We start from the raw sequence: 27134 nt of genomic DNA, 5'->3' as shown, positions 1-27134 counted from the left end.
TTGGGCATTGGGCACACCCCTACCAATCAGAGCAGAGAGGGGCGTCCCGACAGCAGAACTGGTACAAGCCGGGCTGTTAGTGTCGAGGGTTGTGTAGTTTTCATCGTTGGGAGGCTAGAGCTGGCGGAATTATGGTTGCGCTGAATTAAACCTTCCCAAGTCCTTTGCTGCCGAGAACATCTGAGACAAGCAACAAAGAAAAAAAAAGATTTGGGAAGACTTGTAGCAACCTTTCAAAGAGGAAATTTTGAAAAACAGTATTTGAGGGGGAAAAGTTTGCAGACGTTGAAAAAGTTTTGGAACAACTTTGTAAAGTTCCTTAAAAGAAGCCTTTTGGGGAAAAAGTTTGAAAATTGTTTGGATAGTGTGCAGCAGACATGGCTGTTTATAGCTTGACTAGTTTCTCCTTGTTAAGTCTGTTGTCGTTCGGATATTTGTCTTGGGAGTGGATGAAACCTGACCCAAGCGGGAACAAGGCGACAGGGGTGAACGGCTCCGCGGGCAAACCCCACATCATCTTCATCCTGGCGGATGACCAAGGCTTTCACGACATAGGGTACCACAACCCGGAGATCCACACCCCTACGATGGACAGGCTGGCGGCGAAAGGGGTTAAACTGGAGAACTATTACATCCAACCCATCTGTACCCCTTCCAGGAGTCAGCTGATAACGGGAAGGTGAGAGGCACTTGGAAATAAACAGTTATCCAAACTCTTAACGGCGAAGGTAGGGTGGCAGATGTTGTCTACAAGACCATCAGACATAGGAGCAGAATTAGGCCATTTGGCCCATCGAGTCTGTTCCGCTATTCTACCATGGCTGATTCATTATCCCTCTCAGCTGCAGTCTCTTGCCTCCTCCCTGTAACCTTTTACGCCCTGACTAATCAAGAACTTATCAACCTCTGCTTTAAATATGCCCAAGGACCTGACCCCTACAGATTTACCACCCTCTGGCTAAAGAAATTCCTCCTCATTTCTGTACTAAATGGACATTCTTTTATTCTGAGGCTGTGCCCTCTGGTCCTAGACTCCCCCACTATAGGAAACATCCTCTCCACATCCACTCTATCTGTGTCCTCTGGCCCTAGACTCCCCCACTATAGGAAACATCCTCTCCACAGCCACTCTATCTGTGTCCTCTGGTCCTAGACTCCCCCACTATAGGAAACATCCTCTCCACATCCACTCTATCTGTGTCCTCTGGCCCTAGACTCCCCCACTATAGGAAACATCCTCTCCACAGCCACTCTATCTGTGTCCTCTGGTCCTAGACTCTCCCACTAACAGAAACATCCTCTCCACATCCACCTTGTCTAGGCTTTTCAATATTCGATAGGTTCCAATGAGATTCCCCTCATTCATCTAAACTCCAGTGAGTACAGGCCCAGACAAACACTCCTCATACATTAACCCTTCCATTCAGGGAATCATTCTCACAAACCTCCTTTTGACCCCCTCCAATGCCAGTACATCTTTTCTTAGACAAGTGGCCCCAAACTGCCCACAATGCCCCAAGTTCAGTCTGGTCAGTGCCTTCTAAAGCCTCAGCATTGCATCCTTGCTCTTATGGTCTTTAGTGTGTCATTCTGGTCACCCACTGTGCAGAGGGTACGGGGGAGGTTCACCAGCAAGCTGCCTGCATTAGAGGTCATGGGCTATAACGAGAGGTTGGACAAACTAGGGTTGTTTGCTGTGGAGCGGCGGAGGCTGAGGGGGGATCGGATAGAGGTTTAGAAGATAATGGGAGGCATAGATAGAGTAGACAGACAGTATCTTTCTCCCAGGGTTGAAATGTCTAATGCCAGAGGGCATGCATTTAAGGTGAGAGGAGGTATTTTCAAAGGAGATGTGAGTTCTTTTTGCACAGTGGGTACCTGAAATACGCTGCCTGGGGTGGTGTTAGAGGCAGATACATTAGAGACTTTTAACAGATTTAGGATGGTGGTGAATTTTGAGAGGTTGTGTTCGCCGAACTTGGCAATTAGCTTACAGGCGTTTCAACAATTGCACGCTGAGGATGTCACCTCGACTGGCGAGGAATTGCCAAGCTTCACAACATCAAACTTTTGAAATTTGTTTAGATAGGCAGATGAATGTGAGGGAACTGGAAGGAACTGGACATTGTGTAGGCAGAGGGAATAGTTTAGTTGGCCATTTGATTACTAATTGTTAGGTACAACATTGTGGGCCAAAAGGCCCATTAGTGTAAGAGAGAGGTAAGTTTATGGAAGAGGAGTGGGGCAAAACTCCCACAAAAAGTGACTCCGAAGGGCTTCCAGAGGGGATGGGGAAGCGGATATGATGATGCTTAAGAGGCTTTCAGACTCGGGTTCGGATTTGAATTTTTTTAAAATCTCAAGTACGTTGAAAAGTGCCATTTGTGTCAACAAACAACACGCCCAAGGATTTGCTGGGGGGGAGGGCATAGGAGTGTTGCAACACATTCCTAACCAATGTAGTATCCCACAATGCTCAGCAGAAAAACACAGAACACAACAAGAACACCAAAACAAGGCCCAGAAATAGGCAGGGAATGATTTCAAATCCGAATCAGGTTTAATATCACTGGCATGTGTGTGAAATTTGTTGTTTTATAGCAGCAGTACAGTGCAACACTTAATAATAGAAAGAACTATAAACTACAATAAGAAATTTATAGTTCCTTGTGGGTTTTCGTAGCCGGGGCTGGTAGTGGAGACAAGCTCCCACTATCTATTAAATGCCCCCAGTGGTGTGCTACTCAAATAGCCTCTGACAACTAAGTCCAGCTCCTGCTTTCATGTGTGGCTTAGCCACTAAACCTGACAGAAACATTTCTACTGACAGGAGAAAGGGCAAAGGCAGGCTACTGGCACCTTAAAACCAGTTGCTTTGGGTAGATGGGCCTCGTCAGCCATGGTTGGCAGCTCTCAAACCTCAACACACACATAAAGTGCTGGATGAACTCAGCAGGCCAGGCAGCGTCCATGGAAACGAGAACAGTTGGTGTTCCAGGCCGAAACCTTTCATCAGGACTGGAGAAAAAAGATGAAAAGTCAGAGTAAGAAGGTGGAGGAGGGGAGGAAGAAGTACAAGGTGGTAGGTGAAACCAGGGGAAGGGGAGGAGTGAAGTAAAGAGCTGGCAGGTTAATTGGTGAAAGAGAGAAAGGCTGGAGAAGGGAGAATTTGATGAGAGAGGGCAAAGGGCCATGGAAGAAAGGGAAGGGGGATGAGCACCAGAGGGAGGTGATGGGCAGGTAAAGAGTTGAGGGAAATAGTGAACGAGAGGGGGGGGGGGGGGGCCATTACCAGAAGTTTGAGAAATCAATGTTTATGCCATTGGGTTGGAGGCTACCCAGATGGAATATAAGATGTTGCTCCTCCAGCTCGAGTGTGGCCTCTTCGCAAGAGTAGAGGAGGCCATGGATTGACATTTGGGAATGGGAAGTGCTGGGTGGCCACTGGGAGATCCCGCTTTATCTGGTGGATGGAGCGTCTCCCAATCTGTGTCGGATCTCAGCAGGATACAGTAGGTGACCTGAACAGACTCTCAGGTGAAGTGTCACCTCACCTGGAAGGCCAGTTTGGGGCTCTGAGTGGTAGTGAGGGAGGAGGTGTGGCACTCCCCAATGCCATTAGGCTTTACAATTCAACTGCCAGGACTTAAGAACTTTTTTTAAAGCTATTATTAATGCTTTTTGAGATAGTGATTTAGATGCATATCATATTATTACTGAGTTAAGTATTGTATGTAATGAGTTTTTGCTACAACAAGTGTATGGGACATTGGAAAAAATGTTGAATTTCCCCATGGGGATGAATAAAGTATCTATCTATCTATCTATCTACTTGTTCTATTTGCAAGGGTAAGTGCGAGAAGGGCAATCAGTGGGGAGGGACGAATGGACAAGGGAGTCACCAGGGGAGCGATCTCTGCCGGAAAGCAGAAAGTGGGGGCGAGGGAAAGATGTGTTTGATGATCGGATCCTGTTATGGAAGTTACGGAAAATTAGTCCCTACACCTCCTCCCAAACAGTCCTACCGGATGATGCGACACTTCACCTGTGAGTGTTATCTACTGTATCTGGTGCTCAGGTGTTGCCTCCTGTAAATCGGGAGACCCTTCGAAGAAAACATCAAACACTCAATGCAGGAAAAAAATAACAAAATTGTGCAAACAGCAAAAAAATGAGCGAATAACACCCAAAATATTAACATCAAACTGAAGAGTCCTTGACACGTCTAGGCACGTTCAGTCTATCACTGTGCTGTGTGTTGACTGCAGAGCTAGTCCACGCCAAAGCACCCCGATCAAATCACGCAAAATAGAAACACATAATGCAAACCGCAGAGTCCTCAGCCATCAGCTGTGCCGATCAAACCTTGCGACGTGCGACCCGAGAATACTGCATGTTCCTCCCGCAGCATTGAGCGAGTGGGAAAGGGAGAGCAGGCGGACGGAGCTGAACACCCGCTGGCTTTCCGCTCATCCGTGTCGGTTTCAGTCTTGTTTCTGCTTTAATCGAGGAGTAATGGAGCTAATGATTGGTTCACTCAGTCAGTCCAAAAACATATCTCCAAGATGTAAATTACAGGGTGTAATCACACACAGTTTAGCAGTAGAAACATATTTAAAAGAAGAGGAAATAGTTTTGTAAACTGTCTGCAGGACGTCGCCATTGGTCTCTGGTGCCATCTTGAAAATATTATACAGTAAATTATGAATTTAAATTAAATAAGTACAGTACGACCACTTTGAATCCAGCATCGGTAATCTAGTTCCACTGCCATCTTGGAACTAATTTTTAGCAGCCTCATCTCAAATTTCCCGTGTTGACATGCTGAACTGCTACACAACTTTGATGGCATCATGATCAGAATCAGCTGTTGGCACAGTCTTTAAATGACTATCCTCTGTGATATTTATAACCTGTGTTTACTGAGCCTCACGCACGTCTTCACTGCATAAAGGAAGTGTTTCTCGAGATGTAAAGTGCAAACACCATGCGTTATCTATACAAGATAGGGTGGAAGTGGTGTGTCTGTGAAGAGCATATGTGACTTGGATAACGTCGGCTTTGCCACAGTTTATGAAACAATGAAACAAAAAAAAATTGCTCCAGTTCTTTGTTGACCGCAAACAAAAAAAGCAGATGTGCATTAAGAAAACAATGAAAGATGGAAGATGTTCACAACTACATGAAGTGGTTTAAACTCTGTCAGCGAAGTTGTAGAACTGTCAGGAGAGATGAGTGAAATTATTTCGTGAAGAATTAGGATCGGATTATGAGTGATTACCGTGAAGGGTGGCTTCAGTGTTTCCAGCAGTGACATGGCACAACATTTTGTGCAGTGTGTGGTGAAAAACGGTCAGCAGACAGGGAAGCAGCTGCTGAGTTTGTTGTTCAGTTTGCCAAGTTAGTTTCTGATGAAAATGTAAGTCCCAAACAGGTCTACAATGGGGCCAAAGCCATTTATATTGGCATTACATTCCAAGACGAGCACTGACTACAGAGGCTGCAGAGTCAGCAACTGGTTAGAAAGCATCAATAGTTTGTGTCACTCTGCTCTGATGCTGCAGGAACCCACAGGTGTAAGCTGTTAGTCATCGGCAAAAGTTTACCTCCCAGAGCTTTCAAAAGTGTGAAGCTGTTTCCAGCAATTTACTGTCTAACAAAAGAGGAATGAATTACAACTGACATCACATTGGAAAAGTTTGAACATTACTTTGTTCTAGAAACGAGAGTTCACTGTGACTGTCTGGACAAAAATTGTAAGATCGTGCTGATTTTGGATAACTGCATCCAAAAGCAGAAGTCTTGGTAAAGAATAATGTTTACAGTATCTACCTGTACATCATTAATTCAACCCCTGGACAATGGCATATTACACTCTTTGAAAGGTAAATATCATTCCCGGTTTATGAAGCAGCTACTGAGTGCAGTTGACTCTGGCAGACCAGTACAAGAATTTGTGAATGTTGTCGTTGCTTTTTTTTAATTATCCAAAGGTGAGGTGATCATCAAGTGAGTTCGAGGTGTTTATTTAAAACTAACCTAACCATCTGTGATTCAGCAATCCAGTTCTGCACAGGTCTCAATCATTCCAGATTTGTTGAGATCAGACCGTAGTGCAAAAACAAGGGTCGGGGGGAGAAAAGAAAATAGTGAGGGGGTGTTCATGGGTTTATTGTTCATTCAGAAATCTGATGGCAGCAGGGGCAAAGCTATTCCTGAAACACTGACTCTGTGCCTTCAAGCTGGACGGATTATGGTCCACGTACAAACAGAGATTTTGTTTAAATTGTTAAATAAATTGGTTTATTATTGTCACATGAACTGAATTCATTCGTTATGTGCCATGTCATATGATGTGGGTGATCATGGTCTTTCCATGACCATAGCTGTTCTTGGCAAATTTTTCTACAGAAGAGGTTTGCCGTTGCCTTCTGGGCAGTGTCTCTACGAGGCAGGTGACCCCCGGACATGATCAATACTCTTCAGAGATTGTCTGCCTGGTGTCGGGGGTCCCGTAACCTGGACCTGTGATCTGCACCGGCTGCTCATACGACCACCCACCACCTGAAGCCATGGCTTCACGTGACCCTGATCGGGGGCTAAGCAAAAGTGACCCGCAGGCTAGGGGGAGGAAGGAGCACCGTACACCTCCTTTGGTAGCGACGTATCTCCACCCTGACACCCAACTGAAGATATTATGTAGTAAATTACAAATTTAGATCTGCTCTTCAGGATCTTGTGTGTCACCAGCTAAAATACAATTGATGTTTCTCCTCTGCCCTTTTAAGGGAGAGTGTTTGAGAGACTCGGTCTTTCCTTCTGTGAGAGGCCGGTGAGTCACTGGGACTGAATTCCCTCGTCATGATTCCTGTCTGTGGATCCACTGGGTTTGGAGAATGAATAGTTGGCAGTGACTTCCCATCTGGTGAACTCACAACATCCCAAAATGGACTGTCAACAAGAATGTCCATTAATAGGGTAAACACCCAGACTTTTAAATATTTATTTAGAGATAAAGTGGCTCTTTGAGCAACCCACTGATTTAACCCTAGCAATTTAACAATGACCGATTAACCTGCTAACCGGTATGTCTTAGGACTGTGGGAGAAAACTGGAGCACCTGAAGGAAACTCACGCTGTCTAGGAAGGAAGCTCGCTTACAGAGGACGCAGGAATTGAACTCCGAACTCTGACGCCCCGAGTTGTTTACACGTCACTCTAACCCTTACACTACCATGGCAACTTTTTTGTCCTTTTGTGGCAGCAGTACAATGCAATTTATTAAAAAATTACTATAACTTACAGTTAGAAATGTATTATTTTTTTAAAACAGCTCAAATTTGTCCAACCTCTCCTTACTGCTCATACCCTGTAATCCTAGCAGCATCCCGGTGAACCTTTTTTGCACTCCAAAGCCTCCAAAACCCCTCTCTAAAAGCCCCTCTCTGATGGGGTGACCAGGACAGACGTGCTTGTGATGGTTTGTAGCAAAGGGTGGTGGGATTGCTTCCTGGGACAGATCGTTTGACTTTTCATTTACTTGGAGATGTCGCATGGTAACGGGCCCTTTTGGCCTAACGAGCCTGGCTGCCCAATTACACCCATGTGACCAATTAACCTTGTGTCTTTGGACTGTGGGAGGAAACCAGAGCACCCGGAGGAAACCTATGTGCTTACGTGGAGGATGTGCAAACTCCTTGCAGGCAACAGTGGGAACTGAGCCGCAGTTGCTGGTGCTGTAAAGCGTTCCACTAACTGTTTTGCTACAGTGACGTACCATTAGTTTGGTGAGCACCCCAGAATCGGAATCTCAGTTATGATCTCTGACATGTCGTGAAATTTGAAGGCAGAAGTGCAGTTCAATACATCAAAAAAAATTACTGTAGGATGTGCATTGGATTCCAGTTAATCATCGGCACCAGTACATTTTGGCCCAATTAAGTTGCTGCCCCAGTTAGCTGAAGTTTCATGGAAATAGTTTAAAAAAAACATAAGAAAGACAGAAAGACAAATTACCATTTAACTGAGTAACGTTATGTATTTAAATAAAATACAGAACAAATTAGAACACTACCAATAGTACTACAGTACGATAAAACTGTATTAGTTCCTAATAGTTATCAGCAGGGGAATGCGACAGAGTACACTGCTGTGTTCTTTTGATTGACAGTAAATGATCAAAATCAGCAAAGACAACCAGTGCAGGTAATGGACCGTCTTCATACAATGATTGCCTCCTCCAAGTACTTATTTTAACAATATGATTGTTGATACGTTAATTCTTTGTCGTTCTGAAGTTGTTAAAGTAGTGAAATCATTTCACTGTCACTCTGAACTGTGTCTGGCATCCTCAAGCCCAAATGCTTGAGGACTCTGAATTCCCAAACCGAAAGCTGTGGATGAACCAGGAGGTACGTCATCTGCTGAAGGCTAGGTCTGTGGCATTCAAGTCTGGTGACCCAGGCCTGTACCAGAAAACTAGATATGACTTGCAGAGGGCTATTTCAAGGGTGAAGAGACAATTCTGAATGAGGTTGGAGGTGACATCAGATGCATGGCAACTCTGGCAGGGTCTGCAAGACATTACTTCCTACAAAGCGAAACCCAATAGCATGAATGGCAGCGATGCTTCACTACCAGATGAACTCAACGCCTTCTATGCCCGCTTTGAAAGGGAGAACACAACTACAGCTGTGAAGATCCCTACTGCACCTGATGACCCTGTGATCTCTGACCCAGAGGCCAATGTTACTCTGTCTTTAAAGAGAGTGAACCCTCGCAAGGCGGAAGGTCCCGATGGAGTACCTGGTAAGGCTCTGAAAAACTGTGCCAACCAACCAGCGGGAGCATTCAAGGACATTTTCAACTTCTCACTGCTATGGGCAGAAGTTCCCACTTGCTTCAAAAAGGCAACAATTATACCAGTGCCTAAGAAGAATAATGTGGGCTGCCTTAATGACTAAAACCCGGTAGCACTTACATCGACAGTGATGAAATGTTTTGAGAGGTTGGTTATGACTAGACTGAACTCCTGCCTCAGCAAACACCTGGAACCAAAAGGATAAGAGGAAGGAACACATACCAATCCTCACAGAGGGATCAGAAGTGGAGAGGGTGAGCAGCTTCAAGTTCCTGGGTGTCAAGATCTCTGAGGATCTAACCTCGTCCCAACATACTGATGCAGCTATAAAGAAGGCAAGACAGCAGCTATACTTTATTAGGAGTTTGAAGAGATTTGGCATGTCAACAAATACACTCAAAAACTTCTATATTTGTACCGTGGAGAGCATTCTGACAGGCTGCATCACTGTCTGGTATGGAGGGGCTACTGCACAGGACTGAAAGAAGCTGCAGAAGGTTGTAAATCTAGTCAGCTCCATCTTGGGTACTAGCCTACAAAGTACCCAGGACATCTTTAGGGAGCGGTGTCTCAGAAAGGCAGCGTCCATTATTAAGGACCTCCGGCACCCAGGGCATGCCCTTCTCTCACTGTTGCCATCGGGTAGGAGGTACAGAAGCCTGAAGGCACACACTCAGCGACTCAGGAACAGCTTCTTCCCCTCTTGGACATTTAACCCTTGGACACTACCTCACTTTTTAATAGATATTATTTCTGTTTTTGCATGATTTTTAATCTATTCAATATATACTGTAATTGATTTACTTATTTATTATTTTATTTTGTATTTTTCCTTCTATAATGTATTGCATTGAACAGCTGCTGCAAGTTAACAAATTTCATGTCAGATGCTGGTGATAATAAACCGGATTCTGATTTTGAAACCGCAGTGAGCAAAATTTCTGTATTGTCTTACTGCTCATTTCTTGCCAGCTGTCAATGATAAAAGCCATGTCTTTTTAAACACAAACACATGCAGATGATGCTATTTAAAACTTTGCTGTAAGCACGGTGCAGTGTCTAATGGCCAGGCAACTGGCGCTAGGTAGAACCTGTTCAGCAACAGTCTGCCGCCCAATTCCGTGGCATATTGTCCCAAGTAAATGAAGGCAATCTCAGCTTTTTTTCTCCGTTAATATTTGGTCTTTAAATATTGTCCCAAATAAGTAGCTGCCCCAATTAACTGGAGTCCACCAGCTGATATTTGTCTAACCTCTCCTTAGCTCATGCCCTCTAATCCAGGCAGCATCCTGGTAAATATGCTTGCACCCTCTGTAAAGCCTCAACATTTTTCCTCTAATGGGGCGACCAGACCTGATGTGGGTTGTAGCAAACGATAATGGATTGCTTGCTGGAATGGACTGTTGGACCTTTTATTTATAGTTACAGTATGGTAACAGTTCCTTCTGGTCTAACGAACCCACGTCACCCAGTTAAAGTCATAGAGCACGACAACACAGAGACCGGTCCTTCAGCCCATCAATCCATGCCAAGCCATTAATCTGCACCGAGACCACCCACGTACCTAACCAAATTTCTCTTAAATATTGAAATCCTCCCCACATCCACCATTTCCACTGGCAGTTCCGCACTCTCACCACCCTCTGAGTGAAGCAGTTCCCCCTCAGCTTCCATTTAAACATTTCACCTTTCACCCTTAACCCATGACCTCTAGATGTAGTGTCACCCAACCTCAGTGGGGATAAAAGTCTTCTTGCCTTTACCCTATCTATAGCCCTCATAATTTTGTATAAATCTCCTCTTAGACTTCCATGATCTAGGAAATCAAGTTTCTATGTTACATCCAGGTGACCAATTAACCTACTAAACCAGCAGCCGGCGATCACAGGGAGAATGTCCGAACTCTTTACAGACAGCGGCAGGAATTGAACCTGGATTGCTGGTGCAGGTATAGCATCACACTAACAGAGATGCTGCCATGACACCCCCGTGTTTTGAACTCAAGCAGAACCATTATTTTATATTTTTAGACATCAATTTGAAATCATACTTCTGTTCTCCTTTCGTATTTTTGTCAGAATCTTTGTCCTTGTTTTCTCTAATTATGTATCAGGCTGAATAGACTCTGGTGCACACAAGAGATTCTGCAGATGCTGGAAATCCAGAATAGCGTGCACAAAGTGCTGGGTGAACTCGGCAGGTCAGGCAGCGTCTAAGGAAATGAGTAGATAGTTGATATTCAGGCTGAGGCTCTTCATCAGCACTGGACTGGAAGGGGGATGATTCCAGAACAAAAAGATGAGGGAGGGGAAGGAGTACAAAGTAGATGGTGTTAGGTGAAGCCAGGTGGGTTGGGGATGCACTTTGGTAATGGTGCTAAAGAGTCAGTAATGAGAGCTTATCTGTGAAACCTGATGGCAGAGGGGAAGAAGCTGTTCTGAAAATATTGGGTGCGTCTTCAGGCTCCTGTACCTCCTCTCCAATGGCAGTAAAGAGAAGAGGGCATGTCCTGGGTGGTGAGAATCCTTAGTGATGGATGTCACCTTCTTGAAGTACCGCTGAAGTTGTTGTGACACCACTCAACCAGCTGATGTACCTCACTCCTGTACACCATCTTGTCACCATATGAAATTCTGCCAACGATAGTTGTATCATCAGCAAATTTAAAGGTGGTGTTTGAGTTGTGGCTAGCCACACAGTCATTGGTGTAGAGGAAGTCGAGCAGTGGGCCAAGCACGCATCCTTGAGGTGCGCCAGGGTTGATTGTCAGCGAGGAGGATGTTATTTCTGGGGTCTCTGTTGAGGATCCAGTTGCAGAGGGAAGTACAGAGGCCCAGGTTTTGGATCTTGTTGATTAGAACTGAGGGTATAATTGCATTGAAAGCTGAGCTGTAGTCAATAACCAACAGCCTGATGTAGGTATTACTATTGTCCAGGTGATCCAAAGCCGAGTGCAGAGCCAGTGAGATTGTACACGTCCAAGATATGTTGACATTGGAGAGAGCCAGAGATGTTTCACAAGAGTGATCCCAGGAATGAAAGGGTTAATGTATCAGGAGCATTTGATGGCTCTGGGTCTGTACTCCTGGGATCTAGAAGAATGGGTAGGGGGAATTACATTGAAATCTACTGAATATTGAAAGGCCTAGATAGAGTGGATATGGAGAACATATTTCATATGGTGGGGGAGTCTAAGACCAGAGGGCACAGCCTCAGAATAGAAAGATTTCCCTTTAGAACATAGTTGAGGAATTCTTTAGTCAGACAGTGGTGAATCTGTGGAATTCATTGCCACAGACAGTTGTGGAGGCCAAGTCATTGGGTATATTTATAGCGGAGGTTGATAGGTTTCTGATTATTCAGGGCATCAAAGGTTATGGGGAGAAGGCTGGAGAATGCGGTTGAGAGGGATAATAAATCAGCCGTGATGGAATGGCGGAGCAGACTCGATGGTTCTGAATGGCCTAATTCTGTTCCTACGCCTTATGGTCTTGTGGTCTAAGAGCCACAGATAGAGTGGACAGCCAGTGCCCTTTCCCCAGGGTGGCAGTGGCTAATATGAGGAAACATCCATTTAAGATGATTGGAAGACAGTAGATGGGGGGATGTCAGAGAGTGGTGGGTGTGCGGAATACTCTGACAGGGATGGTGGTCGAGGCAGGTACATTAGGGACGTTTAGCAGACTCTTAGATAGACACATGGATGATAGAAAATTGGAGGGCTATGTAGGAGGGAAGAGTTGGATTGATCTTGTAGGTTATAAGGTCGGCACATCGTGTATAGTGTTCTATTTGCTATAGTCTGTTTGTCTTCCCAATTGTTTCCCGAATCTGTGAGCTAACCCTCAAAGATTGTTGTACCTGGACACCGAGTCCCTCTGAGCATTGCACATTTCAATCATTCTAGCTACCACCCTTCTGCAATTGGAAACTGTTTCCATGGTAATAGTTACCAAGGAAGCATTTCAGACATGAATATTTGACAAACTGTCCATCTAATTAGCTTTCTATCTGCTGCCCTAAAAGCTTGCTCATTCCACCTTCAGTCTCTGTGGTGTGAATGCCTACAAAATGCTCTGAATTATTCGCACAGGTTCCTCTGATACGTCACCTCGCCCACCGAAGAGGATAGGGTCAGTGACACAGGGAGGGTTATCTCCTGGAAATTACCCTCCAGGTTACATTACACCCCAGCCTGAATATGTATCCCATTCCTTCATTGTCACTCAAGACAATACGACACAAATCACGACCCTCAGTCCAACCGGTCCATGCTGGCTGACTTGGCCACTTGGTTGGTCCCAATTTCCTGCTTTGGACCCCTATCCCACCAGCCCACTGCCCCTTCATGTACCTGTTGAAACACTTCTATAGACTCTTAGAGCACTACAGTACAGAAACAGTCCCTTTGTCCCATCTAGTCCATGCCAAACTGTTATTCAGCCTAATCCCATTGTCCCGCATCCCTCCTTCCCATTTCCATCCCTATCCAGACCTCTTAAATGTTATAATGTCCACTGCTTTCACTGCTAGCTCATTCCACACTCTAAACTAGTGTCAGACCTAATAAACCTTTCCTCTGGACACCTTGGTCAGCAGGAATGAGTTGGGCCGAAGGGCCTGTTTCTGAGCTGTATATCTATATATCTGTCCAATGTTCTTTAAGCATCGGAAGTGTACCCATCTCAATCACCTGGTCTGGCAGCTCATTGTGTATTTAGGTTGCCCTGCAAGTCCTTTTGAAATCTTTCCCCTCTCACCTTAAACCCAGGCCCTCTAGTTTTAGAGTCTCCTCCCGTGAGATGTGAGCATAATGCAAGCGATGGAAGGTCAACCACGTTCCTGACTGATGATGGGGCAAGTTTGAGGGGTAATTGGCCTATTCTAATTACTCATGCACAGAGTCCCTTGTCATTGGATCACGTGACCCTACAGAAGGTAGTCAAGACTGCGGAGAGGATCACCGGAGTCTACCTCCCCCGTTTGTGACATTTACTGGCTGTGTGGCAGATGAAGGGCCCAAAGCATCATTGAGGATCCCGACCATCCATCCCACAATCTCTTTGACCCATTCATCAGGAGGGGCATACAGGAGCATCAAGATTTGGACTGCCAGTCTGGGTAACGGCTTCTTCCCCCTGGCTGTGGGACCAATGAATACCCTGTCACCACCGAGGTCTGCAACACAACGAGCTGTTTACTGTTTACCTGTGCTGTGCTGTACATGAATTTTGTGGTAATATTTTGTTTTATGTGCTGTGTGTGATATGTCTTGTGGGTGCACCGTGGTCTAGAGGCACATTGTTTTGTTTGTGGTGTATATACGTACAGTCAGATGACAGGTAAAGGTAAAGGCTTTACCTGTCATCTGACTGTACGTATATACACTACAAACAAAACAATGTGCCATCTGACTGTACGTATAAAGATGACACCGCAGGTAAAGGCTACACAGGCAGAAAGGGAAGGGGTGGCCACTAGACAGCGTAGCAGTAGGCAGGTAGTGCAGGAGTCCCCTGAGGTCATCTCCCTCCTAAACAAATATACTGTTTTGGATACTGTTGGGGGAGATGTCTCATCAGGGGAAGGCAGCAGCAGCCGAGTTCATTGCACTATGGGTGGCCCTGCGGCACAGGAGGGAAGGAAAAGGAGTGGGAGAACTATAGTGATAGGGGATTCGATTGTAAGGGGAATAGACAGGTGTTTCTGTGGCCGCAAACGAGACTCCAGGATGGTATATTACCTCCCTGGTGCAAGGGTCAAGGATGTCTCTGAGCGGCTGCAGGACATTCTGGAGTGGGAGGGTGAACAGCCAGTGGTCGTGGTGCACATAGGTACCAACGATATAGGTAAAAAACGGGATGAGGTCCTACAAGGTGAATTTAGGGAGTTAGGAGATAAACTAAAAAGTAGGACCACAAAGGTAATAATCTCTGGATTACTACCAGTGCCACGTGCTAGTCAGAGTAGAAATAGGAGGATATTTCAGATGAATATGTGACTTGAAAAATGGTGCAAGGGGGAGGGATTCAAATTTCTGGGGCATTGGAACCAGTTCTGGGGGAGGTGGGACGGTCTGCACCTGGGCTGGACTGGAACCAATGTCCTAGGGGGAGCGTTTGCTACTGCTGTTTGGGAGGCTTTAAACTAATGTGGCAGGGGGATGGGAACAAGTGCAGAGAGACAGAGGGGTGTAAAATGAGGGTAGAAGCAAAAAGTAGTAAGGTGAAAAGTAAAAGTGGCAGGCAGGCAAATCCAGGGCAAAAAGAGCCACTTTTCAACATAATTGTATAAGGGCTAAGAGTGTTGTAAAAACAAGCCTGAAGGCTTTGTGTGTCAATGCGAGGAGCATTCGTAACAAGGTTGAGGAATTGAATGTGCAGATAGTTATTAATGAATATGATATAGTTGGGATCACAGAGACATGGCTCCAGGGTGACCAAGGATGGGAGCTCAACATCCAGGGATATTCAATATTCGGGAGGGATAGACAGGAAAGAAAAGGAGGTGGGGTAGCATTGCTGGTTAGAGAGGAGATTAACGCAATAGAAAGGAAGGACATTAGCCTGGAGGATGTGGAATAGATATGGGTAGAGCTGCATAACACTAAGGGGCAGAAAACGCTGGTGGGAGTTGTGTACAGGCCATCTAACAGTAGTAGTGAGGTTGGGGATGGCATTAAACAGCAAATTAGAAATGCGTGCAATAAAGGAACAGTAGTTATAATGGGTGACTTCAATCTACATATAGATTGGGTGAACCAAATTGGTAAGGGTGCTGAGGAAGAGGATTTCTTGGAATGTATGTGGGATGGTTTTCTGAACCAACATGTCGAGGAACCAACTAGAGAGCAGGCCATTCTAGATTGGGTATTAAGCAATGAGGAAGGGTTAGTTAGCAATCTTGTCGCGCGCGGCCCCTTGGATAAGAGTGACGATAATATGGTGGAATTCTTCATTAAGATGGAGAGTGACATAGTTAATTCAGAAACAAAGGTTCTGAACTTAAAGAAGGGTAACTTTGAAGGTATGAGATGTGAATGAGCTAAGATAAACTGGCAAATGATACTTAAAGGGTTGACGGTGGATATGCAATGGCAAGCATTTAAAGATCGCATGGATGAACTACAACAATTGTTCATCCCAGTTTGGCAAAAGAATAAACCAGGGAAGGTAGTGCACCTGTGACTGACAAGGGAAATTAGGGATAGTATCAAGTCCAAAGAAGAAACATATAAATTAGCAAAAAAAAGTGGCACACCTGAGGACTGGGAGAAATTCAGAGACCAGCAGAGGAGGACAAAGGGCTTAATTAGGAAAGGGAAGAAATATTATGAGAGAAAGCTGGCAGGGAACATAAAAACTGACTGTAAAAGCTTTTATAGATACATGAAAAGAAAAAGATTCGTCAAGACAAATGTAGGTCCTTTACAGTCAGAAACAGGTGAATTGATCATAGGGAACAAAGACATGGCAGATCAATTGAATAACTACTTTGGTTCTGTCTTCACTAAGGAGGACATAAATAATCTTCCGGAAATAGTAAAGGACCGAGGGTCTAGTGAGATGGAGGAACTGAGGGAAATACATGTTAGTAGGGAAGTGGTGTTAGGTAAATTGAAGGGATTAAAGGCAGATAAATCCCCAGGGCCAGATGGTCTGCATCCCAGAGTGCTTAAGGAAGTAGCCCAAGAAATAGTGGATGCATTAGTGATAATTTTTCAAAACTCCTTAGATTCTGGATTAGTTCCTGAGGATTGGAGGGTGACTAATGTAACCCCACTTTTTTAAAAAGGGAGAGAAAAACCAGGGAATTATAGACCGGTTAGTCTGACATCGGTGGTGGGGAAAATGCTAGAGTCGGTTATCAAAGATGTGATAACAGCACATTTGGAAAGAGGTGAAATCATCGGACAAAGTCAGCATGGATTTGTGAAAGGAAAATCATGTCTGACGAATCTTATAGAATTTTTTGAAGATGTAACTAGTAGAGTGGATAGGGGAGAGCCAGTGGATGTGGTATATTTAGATTTTCAAAAGGCTTTTGACAAGGTCCCACACAGGAGATTAGTGTACAAACTTAAAGCACACGGTATTGGGGGTATGGTATTGATGTGGATAGAGAATTGGTTGGCAGACAGGAAGCAAAGAGTGGGAGTAAACGGGACCTTTTCAGAATGGCAGGCAGTGACTAGTGGGGTACCGCAAGGCTCAGTGCTGGGACCCCAGTTGTTTACAATATATATTAATGATTTAGACGAGGGAATTAAATGCAGCATCTCCAAGTTTGCGGATGACACGAAGCTGGGCGGCGGTTAGCTGTGAGGAGGATGCTAAGAGGATGCAAGGTGACTTGGATAGGTTAGGTGAGTGGGCAAATTCATGACAGATGCAATTTAATGTGGATAAATGTGAGGTTATCCACTTTGGTTGCAAGAACAGGAAAACAGATTATTATCTGAATGGTGGCCGATTAGGAAAAGGGGAGGTGCAACGAGACCTGGGTGTCACTGTACACCAGTCATTGAAGGTGGGCATGCAGGTACAGCAGGCTGTGAAAAAGGCAAATGGTATGTTGGCATTCATAGCAAAAGGATTTGAGTACAGGAGCAGGGAGGTTCTACTGCAGTTGTACAAGGCCTTGGTGAGACCGCACCTAGAATATTGTGTGCAGTTTTGGTCCCCGAATCTGAGGAAAGACATTCTTGCCATAGAGGGAGTACAGAGAAGGTTCACCAGATTGATTCCTGGGATGGCAGGACTTTCATATGAAGCAAGACTGGATCAACTAGGCTTATACTCACTGGAATTTAGAAGATCGAGGGGGGATCTTAATGAAATGTATAAAATTCTAAAGGGATTGGGCAGGCTAGATGCAGGAAGATTGTTTCCGATGTTGGGGAAGTCCAGAACGAGGGGTCACAGTTTAAGGATAAAGGGGAAGCCTTTTAGGACTGAGATGAGGAAAAACTTCTTCACACAGAGAGTGGTGAATCTGTGGAATTCTCTGCCACAGGAAACAGTTGAGGCTGGTTCATTGGCTATATTTAAGAGGGAGTTAGATATGGCCCTTGTGGCTAAAGGGATCAGGGGGTATGGAGGATCAGGGGGTATGGAGAGAAAGCATGTACAGGGTTTTGAGTTGGATGATCAGCCATGATCATACTGAATGGCTGTGCAGGCTCAAAGGGCCGAATGGCCTACTTCTGCACCTATTTTCTATGTTTCTATGACAGTAAACTTGCAGTCAGACTGCAAGCTGCTCCTGTGCATTTACTGCAACAGGATAACGTCGCAGGTTAAGCCTGTCTTCTTGCTGGAGGACCAGTTACTTGGAGCTATGGAAGTTATCTTATGGTCTTAAACAATCCCCAGAGAATGAAATGCCAAGTAGTTGATTCAGGTTCTTGCCCTTGGTTTCAATCATTTTACCCAAAGCAGACCACGGAGGGATCTAACCCCTTCAATAATAAAATCTATAGTAGTACTAAACACAGAACAGTACAGCACAATAGAGGCCCTTTGGCCCACTATGTTGTGCTGATCTTTTAACCTACTCCAAGATCAATCGAACCCTTCCCTCCCACATGGCCTCCATTTCCTATCATCCATGTGCCTATCTACGAGTCTCTTTAATATCCCTAATGTATCTGCCTCTATCACTAACCCTGGCAGGGTGTTCCACACACCCACCACCTTTTAAATCTACTCATCTTTTTTTTCCCTCCAGTCCTGCCCAAAACGTCGACTGTACTCTTTACCACAGATGCTGCCCGGCCTGCTGAGTTCCTCCAGCATTTTATGTGTGTTGCTTGGATTTCCAGCATCTGCAGATTTCCTCTTGTTTGTGACTCAGTAAAAACCTTAATGCTTCATTCCTCCAATCACCTTAAAATATCCCCCTCAACCCCATTTTCCATTCCCCTGCCTTCTTCCTGTAACCTTTGACACTCTATCCATCTCCACTTTTAATATACCTATGCATTGGCCCCCACAGCCATCTGTGGCAATGAATTTCACAGATTCCACTCTCCAGACCTTTCAATATTTGATAGGTTTCAATGAGACTCCCCCACCCCACTTGCACCACTCTTCTAAACTTAAGTGAGTACAGGCCCAGAGCCATCAAATGCTCCCCATACGTTAACCCTTTCATTCCTGGAATCGTACTCATGAACTTCCTCTGAACTCTCTCCAATGCCAGCACACCTTTTCCTAGATAAGGGGCCCAAAACTGCTCACAATACTCCAAGTGTGGTCAGACCAATGCCTTACAAAGCCTCAGCTTTACATCCTTGCTTTTATATTCTAGTCCTCTTGAAATGAATGCTAACATTGCATTTGCCTTCCTCACCACTGACTCAACCTGCAAATTCTCCTTAAGGGAATCCTGCCTCTTTGATTTCTGAATTCTCTCCTCATTTAGAAAAAAAGTCAATGTCTTTATCCCCTGTACCAAAGTGTATGGCCATACACTTCCCGACACTGTATTCTATTTGCCCAATCTCTCAATCTATCTGAATCCTTCAGTGGCCTCTCTACTTCCTCAAAACTACCTGCCCCTCCACCTGTCTTCATACTGTCTGCAAACTTGGCCACAAAACCATCAATTCTGTCATCCAGATTATTAGAACAGGAAAAGAAATTGTCCCACCCCTGCCCCCTGTGGCACACCTCTAGTTACTGGCAGCCAATCAGAATAGGCCCCCTTTATTTCCACTCTCTGCCTCCTGCCAGGCAATCAATTTTCTATCTACGTTTCTATCTTTTCTGTAATACCATGGGCTCTTATTGTGTTAAGCAGCCTCACGTGCGGCATGTTGTCAAAAGCCTTCTGCAAATCCTTGGAAGCAACATCCACTGACTCTCCTTTGTCTATCCTACTTGTTATTTCCTCAAATAATTCCAACAGATTTGTCGGACCAGATTTCCCCTCAAGGAAAGCCCCCATTTCCACCCTGGGTAAATGTGCCTGTCTGACACTTGATCTATGCTATGTATCATCTTGTACACCTCTCACAAGTCACCTCTCATCCTCCTTCACTCCAAAGGGAAAAGCTCTAACTAGCTCAGCCTCTCCTCATAAGACCAGCTCTCTAAGACAGTAGATTAGCCTTCAGTGAGAAAGGGTTTTGGTAAACAAGTCTTGCTACAACTATGTCAGGTTCTTGTGAAACCACGTCTGGAGAACTGTGAGCAGGTCTGATCACATTTTCTCCTCCTTAAGCCATCACCCCTCCTGGGTCACAGGCCACCAACAGCAGATCGACAGAGTCCTCTGTCCTGGGTCCGTCTCTCAGTTCTTCAGGGTGTAGCCCATTGATGGTCCTTCCTCTCCCAGGGATGAAGTTTTTGGAGTTTCTGTTGCTGGGTTTTTACAGGATGGGGTTGCTTGGCCTGTGTCCAACCCTCCTCCTTTCACAGCCGGGTCAGTGCCGTTCTAATCACCTATCCCAAAGAAAAATATACATAAAGCATTAAACACGGAGCAGGGACAGGCCCCTCAGCCCACAGCTCACCAAACTGATTAAATTAGTAATTAAATGCTGAACTAAATGAATTCCTTCTGCCTACCAGTGCACATCCCTCCATTCTCTGCACATTCCTGTGCCTACACTATGGAGGGGTATAGAAGGACTCTTTCCACTGAGCAACCCACACATGCAATGCTGGAGAAACTCAGCGGGTCAGGCTGCATCTATGGAAAAGAGTAAACAGTCGACGTTTCGGGCCGAGACCCTTCGGCAGGACTGAAAATAGGATGAGAGGTCAGAGTAAGCGGGTGGGGTAGGGGAGGAAGAAGTACAAGGTGATGGGTGAAACCGGGAGGGGGAGGGGTGAAGTAAAGAGCTGGGAACTTGATTGGTGAAAGAGATAACGGGCTGGAGAAGGGGTCTCTAACAGGAGAGGGTAGAAAACCATGGATGAAAGGGAAAGGGAACCCTGTTGGTGAGGAATGAGATTCAGTCCTTTGCAAGGGGGAACATAGGATCAGGAGATGTGGAGTCTGTGTGGATAGAATTGAGGAACAGTAAGGGCAAAAGGACCCTAATGGGTAATGACCACAGGGAGCTGATGGGCAGGTAGGGAGATGAGGTGAGAGAGCGGAATGGGGGAATTGTGAAGATGGGGTGGGGGGGGGGCAATTACCGGAAGTTCAAGAAAGGGACGTTCATGCCATTAGACAGAACGTAAGGTGTTGCTCTTCCGACCTGAGTGTGACCTCATCGTGCTAGTAGAGGAGGCCACGGACTGGCATGTCAGAACAGGAATGGGAAGTAGAATTGAAATGAGTAACCATCAGGAGATCCCATTCTTTTTTCTGGTGGACAGAGTGTAGGTGCTCGGTGAAGCATTCTCCCAATCTGCGTTGGGTCTCACCGACATTCAGGAGACCACCGGGAGCACAGGATACAGTAGATTAGGGGTCGCCAACCCGTCGATCGCGATCGACTAGTCGATCTTTGAGACTTTCCCAGTTAATCCTGAAAAAAAAAAGAAAAAGAAATAGAGAAATGCTGTTGAGAGATTGTTTCTGGGTTGCGGGGTTTTAGTTCCGTTCTTTCTGCCCAGTGCGCATGCGTGTAACTCCCCTGCACTACACAGTGTACTTCAGTGGTCCCCAACCACCGGGCCGCGAGGAAACAATATGAGTCAGCTGCACCTTTCCTCGTTCCCTGTCACGCTCACTGTTGAACTTGAACCCACGCGAGGTCATCAGGCGACTAAATGCAGTGATACCCTCACGCCAGGTATCACCGGTTGCCCTCGGGCGGCCGGCGGGAAGTGCCGTCGCTACTGGCCTGGAGCACGGACAGATGGGCACCGCCTCTGAACCTGTTCACCACACCGAATGTTTGTGGGGAACCTGGTGCTAAAATATTCGCAGACAACCTAATTCAGACTCAGCGTTTCGTAAGTATCAGAGCAGCTACCACGCTGCGATCTACTGAAACAAACATTTGTCGGCTGATAGATCCTACGGGGGGGTGGCGGGCAGGCGCTCTGTCGCACTCCCCGCTCGGTCGGCCGCGCTCTCCGGACTGTGACCGCCGTGGCCCTGGTACGGGGACCTCTGGCCCTGACCATGTCCTCTCACCCCAGCCGCACCTGGCCAAGGCGTCTGGCAGCGGGCGGGCGGGAGGCTGTCTAATGAGGCAATATCTCAAAACTGCTTCAGTACCCCGAGTCCAAGCACCCAGCACTTAAAGACGAACCCACTGAGATTTCTCAGTGGAAAACGTGAGCAAGTGGGACAGAAGCCGAGAGCTGCGAAAACTAGAATAGACTGGACATAAGGAACCTGCTTCGAGTATCGCTGTATTCCGGTCGTGTTTAACAACACCTCCCCCGCGCCCCCGTCAGCCGGTCCGCAAGAATATTATCAATATTAAACCGGTCCGCAGTGCAAAAACAAAAGGGTGGGTACCCCCGGTGTTTATATATTATTTCTACTTCTGGGTTGCGGGGTTTTACTTCCGGTCTTTTCTGCCCTGGTGCGCATACGTGTGACTAATCAATCTAGGGTCAATCTTGCCTTTTACTAAGGCCGAGGTAGGGGATCTTGGGCTTAAAAAGGTTGGTGACCACTACAGTAGATGACCCCAACGGACTGACGGGTGAAGTGTCACCTCACTTGCAAGGACTGTTTGTGGCCCTGAATGGTAGTGAGGGAGGTGTAGGGACAGTCGCAAGGATGGGTGCCAGGAAGGAGATCAGTGAAAGTTATGAATGGACAAGGGAGTCGCGTAGGGAGCGATCCCTATGGAAAGCAGAAAGTGGGGGAGGGGAGAGAAAGGTGGTTTGTGGTGGGATCCCATTGGAGATAGCTGAAATCTAGGAAAATTATGTGTTGGACATGGAGGCCGGTGGTATGGTAGGTGAGGACAATAGGAACCCTATCACTGGTGGGGTGGCAGGAAGATGGGGTGGGGGCAGATATGCGTGGAATGGAAGAGGTGAGGGTGAGGGCAGCGTTGATGGTGGAGGAAGGAAAGCTCCTTTCTTTGAAGAAGGAGGACATCGCATTAGTTCTGGTGTTTGTTTTTCTACTGAGTTTGAGTGAGACTAGATAGAGGTCATGGGTTAAGGGTGAAAGATGAAATATTTAGGGAAACTGAGAGGGATCTTCACTCAGAGGATAGTGAGAGTGAGGAACAAGTGGTAGGCACAGGTTTGACAGGTACATGGATGAGAGGGGTATGGGGGGCTTTGGGCCAGGTGCAGGTCAATGGGACTAGGATGGTACAGCATGGACTAGATGGGCTGAAGGTCCTTTTCTGTGTTGTAGGACTCTATCAAAGAGCCGATTAAATATTTCATTCATGTTTGCCCCCCCCCCCACCTCCCCTGACAGTGCTTTCCAGGCTCCCACTAAATTGTGTGTGTTTCCAAAAAACTTGCCCCACACAATTCTTAAACACTTTCCTCTGTTGATGAGCTTGTGATGGGGTGCAGCAAACCTCGACCGCACCCTCCCTAAAGGTTCAACGTCCTTCCTCTAGTGTCACGGTCAGAGCTGATGAGCTTGTGATGGGGTGCAGCAAGGGATAATGCAATACACAGCAGAACAGGCTTCCGGCCTTCGACCGTGCCACACAGTAATCCCTCAATTTAATCCTAGTCTAATCACAGGACAATTAACCCATGTCTTTAGAATATGGGAGGAAACCCATGTGGTCACAGGGAGGAACGAACGGACAAACTCCTTACAGACAGCGGTGGGAATTGAACACGTGGGAATTGAACATGTGGAAATCTGCAGATGCTGGAAATTCAAGCAACAAACACAAAGTGCTGGTGGAACGCAGCAGGCCAGGCAGCATCTATAGGGAGAAGCACTGTCGACATTTCGGGCCGAGACCCTTCGTCAGGACTAACTGAAAGGAAAGATAGTTACTTTCAAATCTCTTACTAGCTTTCCTTTCAGTTAATCCTGACAAAAGGTCTCGGCCCGAAACGTCGACAGTGCTTCTCCTTATAGATGCTGCCTGGCCTGCTGCGTTCCACCAGCATTTTGTGTGTGTTGCTTGAATTTACAGTATCTGCAGATTTCCTCGTGTTTGCTAAAGAAAGCTGTGCATTATTTGTCACGTGTGCATCGAAACATGCAGTGAAATGCATCCTTTGCATCAATGACCAGTCCAGTCCAGGGATTTACTGGGTCGGTCTGTAAATGTTGCCATGATTCTGGTGCAAACATAGCAACTTGTTAACCCTAACCCATACGTCTTTGGAAGCAGAGCACCTGGAAGAAACCCGTGTGGTCATCGGTAAAATGTGCAGACACCTTACGGGCAGTGGCAGATATTCTTACAGTGGATGGTGTAAGGTTTTGTGCTACCAAGCAAACCCACTGGGGGCAACCCGCAAGTGTCAGTCACCAACGTAACATGTCCACAATCTACCAGCAGCTAATCGGTACGACTTTGGACTGTGCGAGGAACCCAGTGCACCCGGAGGAAACCCGTTCAGTTGCGGGGAGAACGTGCAAGCTCCTTACAGGCAGTGGTGGGAATTGAACCGCGATGGCTGGCGCTGTAAGATGTTGCGTTAGAAGCCCCTTTCAAAGGCCCCTTGCGCCGCAGAGTCTTTGGGTGGTTTGTTGTACGTTACCCTTGTCAGTAATGTTTTGTGTGTCTCTTTCAGGTACCAGATACACACGGGCCTCCAGCACTCCATCATTCGGCCTAGACAGCCGAACTGCCTGCCCCTGGACCAGGTAACGCTGCCCCAGAAATTGCAGGAGGTGGGCTACTCCACGCACATGGTCGGCAAGTGGCACCTGGGCTTCTATAAGAAGGAATGCCTGCCCACCAGGAGGGGCTTTGACACGTTCTTTGGCACTCTGACGGGCAGCACGGACTACTACACGTATGACAACTGCGACGGCCCCGGGGTGTGCGGCTTTGACCTGCACGACGGCGAGAACGTGGCCTGGGAGTACAGTGGCAAGTACTCCACCACCCTCTACGCCCAGAAGGTGGCCAAGATCCTGGCGTCGCGGAGCCCTGCCGAGCCCATCTTCATCTACGTGGCCTTTCAGGCTGTCCACACGCCCCTGCAGTCGCCCAAGGAGTACATCTACCAGTACCGTTCCTACGGCAATGTGGCACGCCGCAAGTATGCCGCCATGGTCACCTGCTTGGACGAGGCTGTCAGAAACATCACCCTGGCCCTGAAGCGGTACGGTTACTATGACAACAGCATACTCATCTACTCGACGGACAACGGGGCCCAGCCCTTCACAGGGGGCAGCAACTGGCCGCTGCGGGGCCGTAAGGGGACGTACTGGGAGGGGGGCATCCGAGGGGTGGGCTTCGTCCACAGCCCCCTGATCGAGAAGAAAGGGAGGGTGAGCAGGTCGCTGGCCCACATCACCGACTGGTACCCCACCCTGGTCTCGTTGGCGGGCGGTAATCTGAGTGGGGTGAGTCCTCCCCTGGACGGGCACAACCTCTGGCCCACCATTAGCAGGGGCAAGAAGTCTCCTCGGAGAGAGATATTGCACAACATCGACCCCCTGCACACCCCGGCCAGGTCTGGCTCCTGGGAGGAGGGGCAGGGCCTCTGGAATACTGCAATCCAGGCTGCCATCCGGCAAGGAGACTGGAAGCTCCTGACAGGAGACCCTGGCTACGGGGACTGGATACCCCCTCAGACTCACCCCAGCCTGCCTGGCACTTGGTGGAACCTGGAGCGGCAGAGGATGGGGCACCGGCAGGCCGTGTGGCTCTTCAACATCACGGCCGACCCCTACGAGAGGGAGGAAGTGTCTGCCCGCCACCCCGCCGTGGTCCGCAGGTTGCTGGCTCGCCTGGCCCACTACCACAGGACTTCGCTCCCTGTGCGTTACCCAGCCGACGACCCCCGGGCTAACCCTGAGCTCCACGGCGGCGCCTGGATGCCCTGGGCTGGGGAGGACGAGGGGGAGCCGCAGGGCGGGGACGCGGTCAGCAGAGCGGGAAAGAAGAAGCGGAAGTCGTGCAAGATCTGCAAGCTGAAGTCTTTCTTCAAGAAACTCAACAGGAGGATAATGTCGAATCGGATCTAGGGAGGGCTGTGGTCTGTAGACCGTGGGCCCAGTGCTGCACACTGCCCAGAGGCAGCACGAACCGTAAACCATGCCTGGATGTACCAGCACACAGACATTGGCAACATCTGCCTCCCCTACTCCTGAGACCCTCTGAAGCCCCTTCTAAATCTGAGTCCCTTATGCACTCAGAGACCACTTTACTAGGTATACTGCTCGTTAAAGTAAATATGTAATTGGCCAATCTTGTGGCAGAAACTGAATGCATAAAAGCATGCAGACATGGTCAAGAGGTTCAATTGTTGTTCAGACCAAACATCACAATGGGGAGGAAATGTGATTTAAGTGACTTTGACCGTGGAATGATCGTTGGTGCCAGACGGGGAGGTTTGAGTATCTCAGAAACTGCTGATCTCCTGGGATTTTCACGCACAACAGTCACTAGAGTTTACAGAGAATGGGGTGAAAAATACAAACAAAAATCCAGTGAGCCTTGTTAATGAGAGAGGTCAGAGGAGAATGACCAGACTGGTTCAAGCTGACAGGACGGTGACAGTAACTCAAAAACCACACGTTACAGCGGTGGTGTGCAGAAGAGCATCTCTGAACGCACATGTTAGACTAGTGTTCACCAACCTTTTTAAGCCCAAGATCCCCTACCTCGGGGTTAGTGAAAGGCAAGATCGACCCTAAATCGATTAGTCACAGGCATGCGCACCGGGCAGAAAAGACAGGAAGTAAAACCCCGCAACCCGGAAGTAGAAATAATGCATAAACACCAGGGGTGCCCACCGTTTTTTGCACCGCGGACTGGTTTAATATTGACAATATTCTTGCGGACCGGCCGACGGGGTGGGGGGGGGGGGTGAATACAGCGATACTCGAAGCAGGTTCCTTATGTCCAGTCTATTCCGCAATTTAGTTTTCGTGGCTCTCAGCACTTAGCTGCTGTCCCGCGCTGCTCACGTTTTTTTCCGCTGAAAAAACTCAACGGGTTCGTCTTTAAGTGCAGAGTGCTTGGACTCGGTACCGAAGCAGTTTTGAGGGCTTCATTGCCTCATTAGACAGCCTCCCGGCCTGAACGCCAGCCTCCCGCTGCCGCCAAATATTCACCCCCCTTGGAAGTTTTCATGTTTTATTGTTTTACAACATTGAATCACAGTGGATTTAATTTGGCTTTTTTGATACTTATCAACAGAAAAAGGCTGTTGTGTCAAAGTGAAAACAGATCTCTTGAAGAGGT

At 47.0% G+C, this 27134-nt stretch overlaps 1 protein-coding gene across 1 annotated transcript; it reads left to right on the top strand.

Annotated features, from left to right (window-relative positions):
* Window positions 1-60: 60 nt before the first annotated feature.
* LOC140739124 (arylsulfatase I-like) lies at window positions 61-26177 on the top strand. The gene is made up of 2 exons (XM_073067094.1): window positions 61-679; window positions 24508-26177. Exons 1-2 carry the CDS (start codon window positions 378-380, stop codon window positions 25910-25912), a joined length of 1707 nt encoding a protein of 568 aa, XP_072923195.1. The 5' UTR covers window positions 61-377; the 3' UTR covers window positions 25913-26177.
* Window positions 26178-27134: the final 957 nt, after the last annotated feature.

Source organism: Hemitrygon akajei, chromosome 15, assembly GCF_048418815.1.
Source record: "Hemitrygon akajei chromosome 15, sHemAka1.3, whole genome shotgun sequence".
NCBI classification, from domain to species: Eukaryota; Metazoa; Chordata; class Chondrichthyes; order Myliobatiformes; family Dasyatidae; genus Hemitrygon; species Hemitrygon akajei.
This window is presented reverse-complemented; position numbering and strand designations above follow the sequence as displayed.